The sequence below is a fragment of the Eleutherodactylus coqui genome, chromosome 5 (genome assembly GCF_035609145.1).
Source record: "Eleutherodactylus coqui strain aEleCoq1 chromosome 5, aEleCoq1.hap1, whole genome shotgun sequence".
In the NCBI taxonomy this organism is placed as follows: Eukaryota; Metazoa; Chordata; class Amphibia; order Anura; family Eleutherodactylidae; genus Eleutherodactylus; species Eleutherodactylus coqui.
The window spans coordinates 83,666,510-83,683,450 of record NC_089841.1 but is presented as its reverse complement, the minus strand read 5'-3'; the positions used below and the strand labels follow the sequence as shown (position 1 = coordinate 83,683,450).

General features: G+C 45.2%; 1 protein-coding gene across 1 annotated transcript in view; it reads right to left on the bottom strand.

Moving 5' to 3' along the window:
- Positions 1 to 16,941, bottom strand: part of IPO11 (importin 11) — a 450,706-nt gene that overhangs the window by 292,144 nt on the left and 141,621 nt on the right. Inside the window, exons 13-16 of the mRNA XM_066602787.1 lie at positions 14,455 to 14,545; positions 13,456 to 13,503; positions 11,488 to 11,593; positions 11,052 to 11,178 (exon numbers count right to left, since the gene is read on the bottom strand). Coding sequence (XP_066458884.1) covers positions 11,052 to 11,178; positions 11,488 to 11,593; positions 13,456 to 13,503; positions 14,455 to 14,545 — 372 coding nt within the window. The remainder of the gene's footprint in view (positions 1 to 11,051; positions 11,179 to 11,487; positions 11,594 to 13,455; positions 13,504 to 14,454; positions 14,546 to 16,941) is intronic.

Genomic DNA, 16,941 nt, shown 5'->3' with positions numbered 1-16,941 from the left:
TCAAAAACCAGCTCATCAGAGGGGTGGCAGAGAACAACTGTGGGTAATATACATGATATATTATTATATTCTTATATTTATCCACCTTATAATATTCATCCACAAAGCCCTCCACAGCGCAGCGCCGCGCCCCCCTATATTGCCTCCCACATCTCAATCCATCACCCAGCCCGGGCTCTCCGCTCTGCTAACAAAACTAGACTGCGCAACCCTCTAATTCTAAGACTTCTCCAGAGCAGCACCGGTCCTCTGGAACGCACTACTAAGGGATACCCGGGCAATCCAGGACTCAAAAAACTTCAGGGAGGCATACTGCATTCCCTAAACAAACTCCTCTGTACGCCACCTGATAACATGTTCCCTGACCTACTGACTGCAATCCCTGCTAGCCATCATAAACCGCTCCTGCAATCATACTGATCGTGCCGTCACACGGCTAAATGTCTGACCATTGTCTGTATATAGCATCCCTCACTCTCCACCCTGCCATACCGCGCACATCTCCTGCCCCTTTACCTTCTGTATCACCCCACTATTCGTAGTATGTAAGCTCGTTGGAGCAGGACCCGCACCCCTATTGTTTCCATCAACTGATTACTATGTAACTGTAGTTTTGTAATTTTTGTACTTTTGTCTTTCTGAATTCTCCCTGTCTTTGTAAGCGCTGCGGAATATGTAGGCGCTATACAAATAAAGATTATTATTATTAATATACCCCTGCTGTTCTGTGACAGCAGTTTGTCTCCAAACCGGAGGTTCACTTTAACAACCTTAAAATGCAAAAAGGGCTCTAAATACACAAATTGTGACTTGTTGTAACATGATGACTAATATTTAAAGTCAATCCACTGATGAATATTCACTTTCATAAATAGCAATTAACATTTAGTACCTATTACTTCAATTACTGTCATTATAAATAGTAAAACTATTACTGCTTAAAAGGCTAAAAAAAAAAAAATTTCTTAAGCAAATCTTAAGGAAACGCTTGACAGTTACTTAATGAGGAGCGGCTCACTGCCGTGAAACTTATTCATTATGCTGCCTGTCATGAACAATGCTGACAAAAACGATACAACATTTAGCCAATTAAACAAATTACTAATGTGATTTTTGTCACCCACTTCTCTGCTTCTTGGTGAGTGAAGGAGAAAAGAATATCGCCTGATAGGTAGTAACAATGGGAAATTTGTCATTTGGTAAAGTTCTGTTTAATTACCAACACTTTGGATTGGACTTTCAGATAATTTCGGAGATACACAAATAGCTAATTAGTAAAATTGCCTTCTGTAATGATAAATCTAATTACACTTTTTATGTCTTGTTCAGTGAAGCTCTGATATAAATAGACCATGGAGTGACACATCGTCACATCACCGACAGGAATTAGATTGTGCTCTTTGTACAAGATGTACCTTCATCATCTACTTAAAGGGGCAATCCTACAAAGACATTTATCACCTACCCACAGAATGGAAAATAGGGATTTCTTAATCATTTCATCATGGAAGAAACGAAAATGACATTGAAAACTTTGAGTTAGCTCTTGGCTCCGAGATGTAGCCCATTTAAGTTATATATATATATATGTATATATATATATATATATATATATATATATATATATATATATATATATATAAAGAAAAGTATATATAGTAAAATAGTTGAATAACTAAAATGTAAAATCAGATACCATAATGCTTAAGGCCAATGTACACTAAAAAAAGTGGATTATACCCACCTGATAATCAGGTTTCCAGTAGTCTCCACGACAGCACCAATGAGATTGCCTCCTCCTGGTAGGACAGGAACATACTGAGAGGTTAAAAGCTCCCCCCCTTCCCCACTTTCCTCAGTGGATTCTAACGAATTGCCGGGGCAGGAGCTAAACTTAAATTTTTTCCCCTAACCGGGGTTTTTTAATTTTTAAATTTATTATTTTATTTTTCTAGGGCGGGAAAGGTACGGGTGCTGTCGTGGAGACTACTGGAAACCTGATTATCAGGTGGGTATAATCCACTTTTTCCCCCAGTCGTCTCCACGACAGCACCAATGAGACGTACCAACTAAAGTTTATTAGGGTGGGATCGCTGCCGAGAGGACTTTGCGGCCGAAGGCCATGTCCTCGTCCTGCTGCACTTTTACCCTATAGTGTTTAGTAAACGTGTGGGGTTTTTTCCAGACTGCGGCCTTGCAAATTTGCTCGACCGAGGCTGAACTGTGTTCGGCCCATGAGGACGCTACTGCCCTTGTGGAATGGGCTTTAAGCGCTAACGGGATCTCCTTCCCGAGGGCTTTATAGGATTCTATGATGGCCAGGCGGATCCACCTGGCTATGGAACTTTTCGCTGCTTTGCTACCCTTATTTGGGCCACTGAACTGGACGAACAGGTTGTCGTCCCGCCTCCAGTGGCTCGTTGTATCTATGTAGGTTAGGACTGCTCTCCTAACGTCCAGGCAGCTTAGGGTTCTTTCCTCCTCGTTTTTTGGGTGGCTGAAGAATGAGGGGATTATTATATCCTGGGACCTATGAAAATCTGACACTACTTTCGGCATAAAGGCCGGGTCTGTTTTAAATATTAGTTTGGTGTCTGTAATTTTCATAAACGGGTGGCGGATGGACAAGGCCTGTAGTTCGCTAACCCGTCTTGCGGATGTAATGGCTACTAGGAAGATGGTCTTGATTGTCAGCATTCTTATAGGTAGCGCTTTGATCGGTTCGAATGGTACCGCTGTCATGGCCCCTAGAACCCAATTAAGGTTCCAGTCTGGGAACAGGTTTATGGGCCTAGGGCGTAATCTAGCTGCTGCTGTTAGGAACCTGTGGACCCATCTATCGTCTGCGAATTTTGTGTCGCAGATAGCGCTAAGGTCTGAAACCTGGACTTTTAGGGTGCTCGGGGAGAGGCCCATCTCTAAGCCCTCCTGCAGGAATTCTAAGATTAGCGGAGTGTCGGGGATAGAATCCCCGCGATCCCTTCCCTGTCTCCATGAGGAAAACTTTCTCTAGACCTTCTGGTAGATCAGGTGGGTCGTCTTTTTCCTACTGGACATTAGGGTTTCTACTACTTTCTCTGAGAATCCTTTCTGTCTTAGCGAGGATTCCTCAAGAGCCATGCCGTTAAATGGAGTTTGTCTAGGCCGGGGTGGTTCAGTGGCCCCTGCGATAGAAGATCCGTCCAGGTAGGCAAGGTGACTGGGTCCTGGACGCTCAGTGTTGTCAGAAGACCGAACCAGCTTCTTTTTGGCCAGAAGGGGGTCACTAGGATTAGCGTGCATCCCTGGGTTCTGAAGTGTTGTAAAACCCTGGGGATTAGTGGTATGGGAGGAAAGGCGTAGGCCAGTCCTTGTCCCCAGTCCTGGCCCAGGGCGTCTACCGCTATCGGACGATCTCCTGGCCGGAGGGAGAAAAAGTTGCCTACTTTCGTGTTCTCCCTGGTTGCGAAGAGGTCCAACTGTGGGGTCCCCCACCGGTTGGTTAAGATTCTGAATGCCTCTGGGGAGAGGGACCACTCTCCTGGGTCTATCTGCTTCCTGCTGAGGAAGTCTGCTTTTCCATTTAGTGTCCCCTTTAAGTGGGTTGCCGTGATCGAGAGGATCCGGCCCTCCGCCCAGTGAAAGATTTTCTGTGCGATGCTTTGCAGTGGGGGAGATCTTGTGCCCCCTTGGTGTCGTATGTGAGCGACCGCGGTGACATTGTCTGACAGTATTTTTATGTGATGGTTCTGTAGCGAGTTGCCCAACTGCTGTAGAACCTGCCAAGCTGCCTGTAGTTCTCTGAAATTTGAGGATTGTTCTTTTATCCTCTGAGGCCAGGGACCCTGAAAGAATTGGTTCCCCACATGCGCTCCCCATCCACAGGCGCTTGCGTCTGTTGTGATGTGGATGGCTGGGTTTTGTAGCCAGTGAACCCCTCTCCGCAGGGTCTCTGGGGATGTCCACCAACGCAGGGATGTTTTTGCCCTGTTTGGGATGTACATCCTTGCCCCTAGCGAGGACTGCCTTTTGTCCCACGAGGATAGGACTACGGCCTGTAGGGCTCTGGTGTGGGCCTGGGCCCATGCTACTCCTGGGATGCATGATGTCAAGCTCCCCAGAAGAGACATTGCCTCCCGAATTGTGCAGAATCGTCTTCGTAGGAAGGTTTTGACTATTCTGCGGATTTTTTGTATTCTCTCCTCGGGTAGGTAGGAGCATTGCGATTCTGAGTCGAGAGTTATTCCCAGAAACGTCTTCTGCTTGCCGGGATCTAGGCTGGATTTTTCCCAGTTTATAATCCATCCCAATGATTGGAGAAGTTCTAGCACTGTCTCCAGATGTTTGGTTAGGAGTTTTTTGGACTCTGCTATTAATAGAATATCGTCCAGGTACGGTACTACTAGGATCGATTTTTCTCTCAGGTGGGCGGCTACCTCCGCCATAATCTTGGTAAAGATTCTGGGAGCTGAGGATATCCCGAAGGGCAGGCATCTGAACTGGTGGTGCTCTGTTCTTCCGCCCATGTCCACTGCGAACCGCAGGTATTTCTGTGAATCTTTGTGGATCGGGATGTGAAAATACGCGTCCTTCAGATCGATGGACGCCATGTAGGCTCCTCTGGGGATCAACTTTATTGTCGAGGAGATGGTTTCCATTTTGAATCTCCTGTATCGGACGCAGGTGTTCAGGTCTTTCAGGTTTATTATCGTCCGGTGTTTCCCGCCGGGTTTTTTTACTAAAAAGAGCCTGGAGTAATAGCCCTGGGTTTCCTCGTTTCGCGGTACGGGAGATATTGCGTTTAACCGCTGCAAGTCGCGCACGCTTTGCCCTAGTAAATGTAGCTGTTTTTTTGGGGCTCGCGTGGTAATGAATTTCCTTCTGGGGATGGATACCAGCTCTATCTGGTATCCGTGCTGTAGGATCTTTGGGATCCATGGGCCCCCGCAGATTGCGGCCCATTGATCCACAAAGCTCCCCAGCCTTGCCCCTATGGGGATGGCGTCAGGGTCTTTGCTTCGGCTCCCCCTGATGGGGGTTGAAGAGGATATTCCTTCCTCTGCCCCCCTTGGGGTAACTCCAGCGGCCTGTCTTGCCCTTGCCTCGGTAGGCCTCGGGCTGCTGCATTGGGGCCCAGGGAAAGGTCTTCACTCTCTGTGGTTTTTCCTCAGGGAACCCTTTTTTCCTGTCGGCCGCCTTCTCTAGAATTTTATCTAGGTCCGGTCCGAATAGAAATTGGCCGTAGAATGGGAGGGCACACAATTTGTTTTTCGAGGCCAGGTCGCCTGACCATGACCTCAGCCATAACACCCTTCTGGCTGAGTTAGCGCGGGCTGTGGCTTTTGCTGAGAGTTTGACGGTCTCGGCCGCGGCGTCCGCTAGGAAGTTAGTGGCCATGCGCAGGATGGGAAGGGAGTTAAGGATCTGATCCCTCGGCGTTTTGTTGGTCAGATGTAGTTCCAGCTGCTCTAACCATACCCCCAGGGTCCGCGCCACGCAAGTGGCTGCGATCCCTGGCCTAAGGATGTTTGCCGCTGCCTCCCATGATTTCTTTAGGAGTCCCTCTGCCTTGCGATCCATGGGGTCTTTTAGCTGTGCGGCATCCTCAAAGGGCAGAGTCGTCCTCTTGGCTACCTTGGCCACCGGGACGTCTACCTTAGGTATTTCGTCCCAGCTTGCGCAAGCTTCCTCCTCCAGGGGGTATCTCCTTTTTACGCCTCGAGCGGAGTAGGAACCTGCGTCTGGTTTACTCCACTCTCTCTGAATTATTTTAGAGATGTTTTTGTGGACCGGGAAGGTATGTTTGCGCCTTTCCCCAAGTCCACTGAATATCTCATCCTGTCGGGTCCGCGGCTCTCTGGGCTGTTCTATTTTTAACGTAGCCCTAACTGATTTAATTAGTTCCGTCAATTCATCTTGATGGAACAAATATTTCCTGTAGTCCTCCTCCTCTGAGGACTCTTCGGCCGCCTGCTCCTCTTGCTCTGATCCGATGGAGTTCTCGGAATCAGAAGACTCCTCGGGAACATATGCCTTTCTTTGGCGTTTCGCTGGCGGTGCCGGCAGTGACGTTAGAGCTGATTGAACCTCTTCCTTCACCAGCTTTCTAACGTCATCCAGGAATCCCCCCGATTCCTCTCTGACTAGCCTAGCCACGCATGCCTTGAGGCCTCTGATACGTGGCTGGCAGTCTCGTCCCGCATTCCACGCACTTTCGCAGTTTTGTTCTGGGGGGGATGTCTTTTTTATCCCCCTGACAAACAAAGCATTTTTGCGGGTAAACATGCAATTTTTCCATACACAACATACTGGATATTTGCATTGTATTTTTGCCGCACTGGCTACTTACGGCCGCTGAGGCTGAGGTTTCAGCTGTCTCTGGGGCTGGAGCACTCATCTTTATACCAGTGCTGCAGACACCCTGCGACCTGTGATGCTGGTGTTCTGGCTTCTCTCAGGTTCCTATTTGAATTTTCGCGCTCCTGCGCTAAGCCCCGCCCCCTCCGCTCCTAATGCAGACGCGATGACGTCATCGCGCTGGACGTGAGATGCGGCGCCCCGCCGCCTGCCGTCAAAGGGCTTCCTGGAGCGCCGCGCTGTAATTTCTGCCGGAGGACGAGGGGGACTGAGGCTCCCGCTTTGAACCCCCCATGGGCCGCCGCGGGAGGAACCTGGCCCGGGGGTTACCACCCTGATGTGGCGTCCCGGGAGTCGTCTGGCTGCGAAGGGATGACAGGGTGAGCCACTGCCTTCCGATCCGCCTGTATGCTTTCGCTGGCTTCTCCACCAGCTCCTCTCATAGATCCTGCCTCCTGGCAGGACAGGAAGACACTGAGGAAAGTGGGGAAGGGGGGGAGCTTTTAACCTCTCAGTATGTTCCTGTCCTACCAGGAGGAGGCAATCTCATTGGTGCTGTCGTGGAGACGACTGGGGGAAAAATAGATTTATTAAATCGGCGTAGGTCTCTCGCACGCATGATCCGCATATAAAATTGCCCATAGGTTATCACTGACCACCCGCGGTTAATTAAATAGCGGCGGATGGTATTTTTAAGTGATTTGCAGATGGCCTGCGTGGGAATTAAAAGGCAGCATGCTCCATTTTAACACGGATCACGCGCGGATGGGTTCAATTGCCCTCTATCTCAATTGATCTTCCGCATGCAAAAAACAAGCAATTCAAAGTGCATACGCTGCGGAAATCCGCAGCAGAAATCCACACGGGTCATATTTTTCCCTTAGGCCTCATGATGTCCACAGGGAAATTCAGGCCCGCACGGATTCTCCATGCAGAATCCCGTAGCAGGTCCCGCCTGTCCCACAGACATGAGGCCTCAAAATCGATTATACTTACCTGTCCGGACGCTGCAGGTCTCCCCTCCGACACGGCCAGATCTTCTTTCTTCGGCCCGGCGGATGTGCTCTGCTTTTTTTTTAAACTCCTGTTTTCCCGCGATACAGAACAAATACAGCTGCAGGTGTGCCGCGGGACCAGACAATTCCTATAGGCTTCAATGGAAGCTGCAGGAGCCGTCCGTGTGGGACAATGGAGCATGCTGTGGGTGCTTTCCTGCACATGCGACCTGCACACCAGGGAAAAATGACATCCGCAGGTATTTAATCACCTGCGGGTGTCCAATGATTCCCTATGTTGCAGGCGGGAAGAGGCTGGCGTGACCCACCTCCGTGACTCGGAGCTCAGCTCCAAGTCAGACTTCCAAGTGCATTCATTTTGAAACACCATAGTATTTCAGAATACAACACCAAAGGGGCAACAGGCATCCCTGACCAAGGTGTATGGTGCCTATGGTTTGAGTAGCATGAACCTGATGACAGTATCCTTTAACCCCTTAACAATCCAGCGTGATAAATATAGAGCGCTTGGTCCTGGGCTTTAATCCTGGCCGATAGTAGAAGTACGGCGCGGGATTAAAGCCTCCACTCCTGAAATGAAGCAGGGGCAGTTCGGGTTCTCGGCTGTCAGACACGGCTGAAGATTTGGAGGAAAAGAGAGAAGCGGTTTTTAGCCACTTCTGCCTTCTCCTTTCCCAAATACACAGCGATCAATGTGCACTATGTACTAAAAAGTGAAAGCGGTAGTGTTTGTTCCGCTATTTGACTTGGCGATTACGTGACCGCCGGGTCCCTCTGTTACAGCAGGGCTGCGGGGTCAGCTCTGTTATTGACTGATGTCACTACAGGGGAAGTTTTTTTCCTGTAACTTGGGCTCCTATGGAAGCGGCTCCTACAGATGACCCAGCTACAGTAGTAAAGTGTGAAATTAAAAAAAAAAGAAAAAAAAAAAAGACACTGTGAATGTCACCCAGAGGTCTTACATAACGTTATGGGGTCATAAATGGTAAAAAAAAATTGTTACAAAAAAAAAAAAGTAAAAAAAAAAAGATTACAGAACAAAATAAAAATATATACATAAAGGAGAAAACAGCCCACCGCCGATGCCAGCCAAAACCGTTGCTGTATGCGCCTTGTAGTCCAACACTATACGTATTCTATATCAAAATCTCTGAAACAAAATGTGGAACCCGTTCCCATACTTTATTTCATAATAAATATGTTTATTTTAAAAATAAACCACTATAAATTTTAAAAATATATATATTTTTTAGCTTTTTACCCCAAATAAAATTTAAAAAAATCGGAGGTTAAAAATGAAAACATCTCTTGAACGAAAGCAAAAGAAGTAGCTATTAAATATATACTGCACAATATAATACATTTTTTTACTGTATTATAGTTATTCCATACCACAAAAAGCTAAATAAAATAAGGCATGCCAATACATATCGGTTCAATAGTGACTCGCATAGAGTTTTCGATTCAGTAATTTGAGCCAAAGCCAGGAATCAATCCAATAAGGGCTCTTTCGCATGGGTTTCACCAGAGATTCTTAGGCGCAACCAGCATCTGATAGCACACGGACTTCGTGTCCATGTGCTGTCCAATACCCGTCGGCAGTGGACATTGCCTGTCCAATTCTGATCTTTGAAACAGGCCAGAAAAGGACATTCTGCAACCTTTTTTCACCAGGACCATCGGTCATTGTGAAAACATGCCTGTGTGAATAGCCTAATTGGCTATAAGAGGTTTGTATGTACAGGAAAGTCTGATTCATCACCTCCTGTGCCTAGCTCAAAAAACGCCTCAAAAACAGCTTATGTGATTCTATTCCAGGAACCGGTTTACATCACATTTTAGCTCAATGTTTGGCGCACATGCAAAACAGCTCCTGAAGTATACACTTACCATGTCCATAGACCCCCATTTCCCCATGTGGATGACAAAAGAGTACTTGGGCTGCTGCCCTATGCATGGGTATACCTATTTCTTCTAATATGGAAATGAGCCACAGAGTAATCCTCCACAGCGCCACCTATTGGAACATTAGCCACCCAATGAGCCAATAATCCTCCACTGTGGAAGAATATTCAATGTCAAACTTGCATGACTTTTTCCCATGAAGCATTGCATGGCCTATGTAAGATTCCTTACACCCAAGTGGGGGTCTCTCCACAAGGACAAACACTGCCCCCCTGGACTCTTGCGATATGGAGTAGAATAGTAGACTGCACTATTCCATAAAAAGATATACAGTAAAGCAAGGGTTTACTGCATTGGTATACAATTTTTAACAATGGTAGCCTATTAAAGCGGTTGTCCAAGTTGTATTTATTTATGGTAAACTCCTATTGGCCATCACAGGTTGTTGCAGCCAATGACAGAGATTGGCGATCGATTTCTAAGCTCTGTCATTGGCTGCAGCAGCCTGTGATGTCATGTAAACAGTTGGGACAGCAGCCTGTAAACAAGTAACAGGAGAAGAGGACGGAGTAGTGGCACCAGACACAGTGGGAAGCTGGAGGGGTGAGTATATGCCCGGAATGTGGTTTTAACATAGCAATAACTTGGGCAATCCCTTTAACAATATATCTCACTGTATGTCTATATAGTAGGATATGTCGATATAAAATTAGCTAGACATGACAGACAGATAGAAGAGATATACAGAGACAGACAGACAGATAAGCTATGCAGAGATAAAGAGATGCAAATATGTTTATACCAAGTAAAGTAACCCAAAAAACAGCCTTCATGACAGTGTAAAGGCACGGGTAGACACCGCTTAGAGACTAGAAGAGCTCTTCCAAGTGTCACAATGCGAGTTTCTTGTACATATTGGCCAGGTAATAAAAGAGCCCTGGGCTCATTTAAGAACATATCTGGTTTAATTCCAGCTTCTGGTTCCTCTTAGTTTGCCGCCAATTACTTTACTGACAAAGTCTTTGACATCTGACCTACTTTCAGCTGAAGCAAAGGTTTGCTGGCCACTCACTTGAACGAGCCGGATCACATTAAAAGCCAATTCCACATTCATTAATTTTAGAAATGTTATATACTTATTTACATCCTTGAAAATATAAAAGTTGGACAAAGGAAAAAAAAAGTCTAAAGTAAGAGCATTTATACACTGACACTGAGTTTACTGTACGGTTAGGCCCCCTGCACACTGCAGAGCAGGATTCCGCATTTGGAGTCCGGCTCTGCCAGCAGTGGTGCGTGCACATACCTGCGGTCTTGTCTTTTGATCTGTACTGCGGATGGTCCGCATGGCTAACAGTTGGGCATGCACAGTACAGATTTTTTTTTTCTGAAACTCCTGCTTTCCTTGTCGAATCCGAGAACTTTCCGCAATTACATTGCGGAAGGGCCGCCGATCGGGCGGCTTCCGTTGACTTCAATGGAAGCTGTCCGTGCGGAACCCGCAAAAAAATGTAGCATGCTGTGATTTATCCTATGCCTGCAGAACCTGCAATTGGTTTCCGCAAGGGTGCAGGAAGAATCGATTTCCTAGAGCATGCTATGGGCGCTATTTGCTGCGGATTCCGCAGCAAACATCCGCCCGTGGGCAGGAGCCCTCTCTTTAGGTTTATTGTGTATAATTAGATCCAACTCTATTTTTGTGTAATATTTTGCTTTTTAAGCACGACTTTTACTTAGCAATTCCCAGCTGATAATGGGGTGGACTAGGGACAGTGTAGTAGTAGATTTACTTACAACCAAGTCCTGGTCTTGTAGCGAGTTGAGAATTGCTTGATACAGTGAAGGTCTTAAATCGGCTCTGAATTTTACCGAAACCCATTGTCCGATCAGCCAGATCACTCTCCGTCGTAACAACTTATACCTTTAGAAGACATAGTAAATAGTAATGAACATACTGACTAGAAGGAAGTGTCACCTATTGTGAGAGATATGATGGCCATTGTGAAAACTGCATTATTTCTTAGGTCTTAAACTGCAAAACTTTGTGACCACACTATATTAAATATACATCCGAGTTCAGGAAAAACAAGCAACATTTCCTTTTACTGCCGCTGTGGTACCATAGAGCGCGTTATTTGTGTAATATGAATCGTAGATCACAAGAGAAATATAGCCGGCACACAAAATAATAAAAATATATTTGCGCTGGAAATGGATGCAACGTTCTTACCTTTCATGGGTAATTTGCAGTTCTCCTAGCAGCTGACTTTTAAACCATTCATCGAAGTCCACGCTATCAAATAATTCAAATGCAGTTAGTCCTACAGCATTGTAAACTGAGGGAAGAAGAATGGAAGGAGAATTGTTGGTACTTACAGGGGAAAAACAATGAATAAGAATGTTATTCTGCGAAGGGAGGACCTAACATAAGATAACCTAAGGGAGTTCCGATCAACTACACCGACTTACAAGGACAGCAAGCCATAAGGACAAACAATGGTACAGGTTGTGGCATTGGCAGGGTTAAATGACGTAGCGGAGTGATTAGATGAGCAAGTCTTCATCTTTTCTCTCCTCTTCCGAGAAGAAAGACCCCCATACGTGACAACCAGAGAGCAAATAGTTTACGGCCGATATTGTATTAGGCTAGGTGACAGTCCCATCTTAATAGGCAGAAATACATAGCAGCCTTGAGGGACTTCAGAAGGCCTTGGGCTGCCATGACATTCGAGAGGCACCTCCCAAACGGATCTTATTGTGAGAAGCGTTTAGGACTCCCGAATGCTGATCGAGGCATTTAAATGTCACTGCCAGAATTGACAGTGGTATTTCAGAGGTTAACATGCATTATCATTGTGAATGCTGATCATGGCTGTTGTTGACGGGTGTCACCTGTCAAAATTAGCCGACTGCTGCCATGTATGCAGTAGGATTGAACCTGCACCTGGAGGGCATTCGTGTACGCTCTTTAGGGTGAAAGGATTAAGGTCCAGACCATTTTGGGGCAGAAGAAGTGAGCCATTTTTTTCATATTTCCAACAATATATTGCAAGAGCCATAACTTTATTTTCCCATCAACATAACTGTATAAGAGTTCATTTTTTTGCATCATTTTTGGGTTAGAAGTTGGAGGGGCTGAAAAAAAAGTTCCTTTTTGCATTTTTTTACATCATGCCTATTCTATGAGTCATTACAAATTCGGCAGCACCACTTTTTTTTGTGAGGTTCACTATTAATAATAAATAAAATATATATATTTTAATGAAACAGGGGGTTTATTTTGTATGTTTTATTTTGTATTAAACTTTGCTAAAGTTGATTATAACTTTTTTTCCCACTACAAGACATGAAGCTATGTTGATGTAGTATAATGTTTAGTCACAGTTGCAAGTAGCAGCCATTATACAGAGGTCGGCGCGGAGGCTTCCACTCCGACCTCTGTATTTGAAATGGATGTCTCCACAGCGACATCCCATGTAGTGGCTGGCGCTTGTAACACCCATTGAATTCAAAGATTGATCCCAGCGGGGGTTGCATCTCCCTCTGTGAAGTTGCCGCATCTATCACTGACAGCCATCTCCCGCTGCGGGATCTGTCAAAGTAAAAAAAAAAAGAATTTTTAAACAAATGTCCATTTTATAAAATAACCGAGGAAACTGTACTAACCTCTCTTCTCCTCTGGGAAAAGAGTGTACTGGCTCCCTCAACAATCCTGGTCTCTGCTTACAGCAGAAGTCAGGTGGCCGCTGCAACTAATCAGAGGCTGCAACTTCACCGTTCAACACTCATGACATTATGGCACCCTGCATGTCAGCACATGACGGGTGCATGAGTGCTGATTCTGCTGCCTCTGATTGGCTATAGCAGTCACGTGACTTCCGACTGTCACTAGAGACCGGCATCGTAACAGGGCCAGAGGCAGTCTTTCGCAGAGGGAGCGAGATATAGGTATGCTTTATTTTATCACATGACCACTTGTTTTGTTTTTTTAAAAAAAAAGCTTATTTTTTAGTCAAGACAACCCCTTTAATGAACCTTACAGTGAATTATCAATCAAACCAAAGATTGAAAGTAGAACATATATTTGACAGTCAAACAATAAGTCAATTTGAAAGTATTTATGGTAGCCTGAATAGATGAATTTTGATTGACAAGGTTTCTATATACAGTGAATGTGTTGTTACTACAAGGTACCTACCAGTATCTTTTATAAGTATCCCATTTAAGTCTTCTAAAGGAGTGGGACCTGGAAAAAAAGTAAATCAATGTTAACAAACTGTTCAAAATAAAGCTGTCCTACAGCTGTCCCCAGACGAGTGCTGGTAGCCGCTCCTGCAGTACATCAAGTGGCGTTGCGGAGTAATCCACACATTATAAAATCAGAACGGACAAACTACATAGCAGCGCCGCTCAATGCAGCGAGTGGTGGCCTTCAGCGGTGACACCGGGGGAACGTCAGGGAAGGTCAGTATAACACTTACATCCCTGGATTCAGCAGGTTACCTACTATCAATCCATAACCTTAGCTTACAGAGCTAAAAGTAGGCGATAGAGGTTGTCCAACTTCACATATTAATGATGACATGGCATATGGCAGTAAGTGACATAAATGGCAATAACGAGTGACGATTGAGATGCTCGCATAATAGCTCCCATAGAGTAAGGCCGCCTGCATACGACTGGGTCGGATCCCGCAGCGGAAACAGACAGGGTGCCCAGCCGGTGTACTGCGGATGGGCCGTCCATCGCACCGACGCACATGCACAGTACAGATGTGACCATGCCATTGCTAGGCGATGACGCGGATCCCGTGGCTTTTCCGCAACGATGATTGCGGAAGGGCCGTGGGACGGACAGCTTCCATTGACTTCAATCGAAGCTGTCCGCGCGAAATCTGGCACAAAATAGAGAATGCTGCAATTTTTTCCCCGTGACTGGAAAATTGCAATTCATTTCCGCTCATGGGCATGGAAACCCACTTTTATATTGCATACTATGGCACGTATTTGCTGCGGATTCTGGAGACGGACGCCTACTCCGGATTCCGCAACGCAAATCCGGCCGTGTGCATTGGGCCTTACTCCAGTAATGTCTTTCCTTTTCTGGAATTAGTACAAGATGCCTGACGCCATCATACTGACAAATGCAACGACTGCATAACCCATGCTTTTGTGTTATATTAATAAAAGGCACTTACCTTGAAGGGTGTGTACCATGTCTAAGAGTACGGGGGTAAGAGTCTGGCTGTATTCATGGAAAATGTCCATGAACAGAATTTCTGAACAAGGCTGAAGAGGAAGCAGAAAAAAAACGTTAAAATATGCTCAAATATAGCATACAGATATATGGAAGAATCAGAAGATATGCTACACTCATGATCTCTTGGAGACAGATCACTGTTTTCAATGAGAACTACGTATGCAACGCTTGATTTTCCCTGTGGTGGCGCTGTAGGGAAATGGAACTTTCACCGACTGGTTCTCCCAGTTTTTAGCTGTTCACTTGCGTTCCCAACCGTGTAACATCCAAGAATCGGCTTATTGTTGGGGAATCTTCTATCAAAAAGTATTGTCGAGAGCCAACAAACCGTGACCCAACCTAACATCATCTCAAGTGACTTATTGCTCTTTTGGAGGAAAGATTGCTGCACCATCGACATCCGACTCAATGACTGAGTGACTAGTATGGACCAACTCACTGCATCCTTTAACGATACACTAGAGAGCAGGGTTGCACAACTTCTTTTGGTCTGAGGGCCACATTTTCACACTGAACCACTCCCCAAGGGCTGCAATAAAGTTTAAAGGGTATTACTGACCTAGCCTTAGGTTATCAGTAGTTGATCAGCTATGGTCTCTGCATTGTAGATTGAGGAGGTTGTGGTAACAGCCTAGCACTTCACAGGTCCCAAAAACGGCAATGGAAAGAGCCACATATGTAGATGACCACCTCTAATGCATGCAGAAGGCCTGTAGCGGATTCTAGCAGTGAGCCTGGCCAGCGACCCCGCGTACCTAAATTTTCTGTATTGCATATAACCACAGTGGCTTGCCAACGGTCATGCGAAGTACAGGGTTTTTTCCCCTACTGTTTGTATTTCCGTGCCATTGTTTAGCGATGATGTAGGTATCCATGGCCCATACTTAATAACTTCAATGGAGGCCATTCGGAAAGAATCCACGGCAAACTAGAGCATGCTGCGTTTTTCTGTCCGCTTGCAGAATACGCAATTCGTATTCACGAGTGTGATTGAAAAAGCAATTTAACATGCTTTTTAATGCCCAGGTTTTGACGCGAATCCTCCACGTGGATTCCGACAATTGTAACTCGCCCATGTGAAGCCGGCCTAAAGGAATGCTCGGACGTTTAAAAAAAAAAAAAACTTCTCTCAGGGTAGGGAGGGAATGGCATAAATAATAAACTAACCATTACTCCCCCCATGCCAGTCCCCACTGAACAAGAAGTGACGACGTAATGTTGATTGCTCACATGATGACGGCAGCCAATCGCTGGCCTGAGCAATCATGTGCCATTCATACAGACATGATCTCATAATCCAGAGATCATGTCTGCAGCGGTCATGTGAGAGATTAACGTGACATCAATACTTTCTATTTAAGCAGGGAATAGAGTGGAGAGGACTAGGCGGGCAACTGGAGTCTTTACTTTTTATGCCATTCCCTACCGTGAGGTTTTTTGGGGTTTTTTTTCAAAGTTGGAAAACTTCCTTAACCAGCTTTCCTTGATCCCCTAATCATTACACCCCTCTCCCCACATTGGCTGATGCTCATCTCAGTTGAATCTTGGGAAACGCCAGCACATAATCTTTAATTGCTTATGTAAATTTAAAGAACTAATAACTGCAACATGTACTTCATTACTCTTTATGATATAATAGTATCTCTGTCTTGTCTGGTATATTATTCCTTTCCATTGTAAGATTTTGGTAGACTGTGATAGACAGCAGTGTTTCCACTAGAGCAAGGCAACCAGCCATGTAGCTTTCAATTTACATAGGATGGCTACATGTAAAGTCCATGAACAGATATAGCATATATGACCTCAGATGAACACTTAGGTCATCATTAGTCCCATAGAAAAGCATTCTGATTGTAGGGGGGAGGGAAAATCGCATTTTTCTGCATTGTAAAATTGTATCCCATTTCCATAACTTCCACTAATCATTTTATTACCACAGATGCTGAGAATTTCAAATCAACTATTCATTACTAGACAGAATGACTCAATTACAGCTAATTCTAGGCTAAAAAACATCATTTTCTAATGGGACTTTTTTTATTATTATACTAATAATAATAATAGACTCAGCTGTTGTACAAAAATTGCACTTACTGAGCATAAACAAAAAGACCTAGCTGGTCGAAGAGAGTCATTGGAACCTCCGCAAAAATCACCATCCGCCCACGACGAAGAACTGGTGGGGCCATAAGTCCGAAAAAGTGGTGAAGCAGTAAAACTGCTGTGGGATTTCTGTATAGAAACATGCTGCAAGCGATGCTTTTTCTTCTGCTCAAAGAAGAAAGCAAATGGTACGGACTTCAATGGGAACCCATTCGAGATCATAAAATGTACTGTTCTCTCTGGGTTCCATTTTTAATCAGTTCGCTTCCGTTATTTAAAATTAAATTTAAAAAACTGAAAACAAAAGTTGATTATTAGAAGC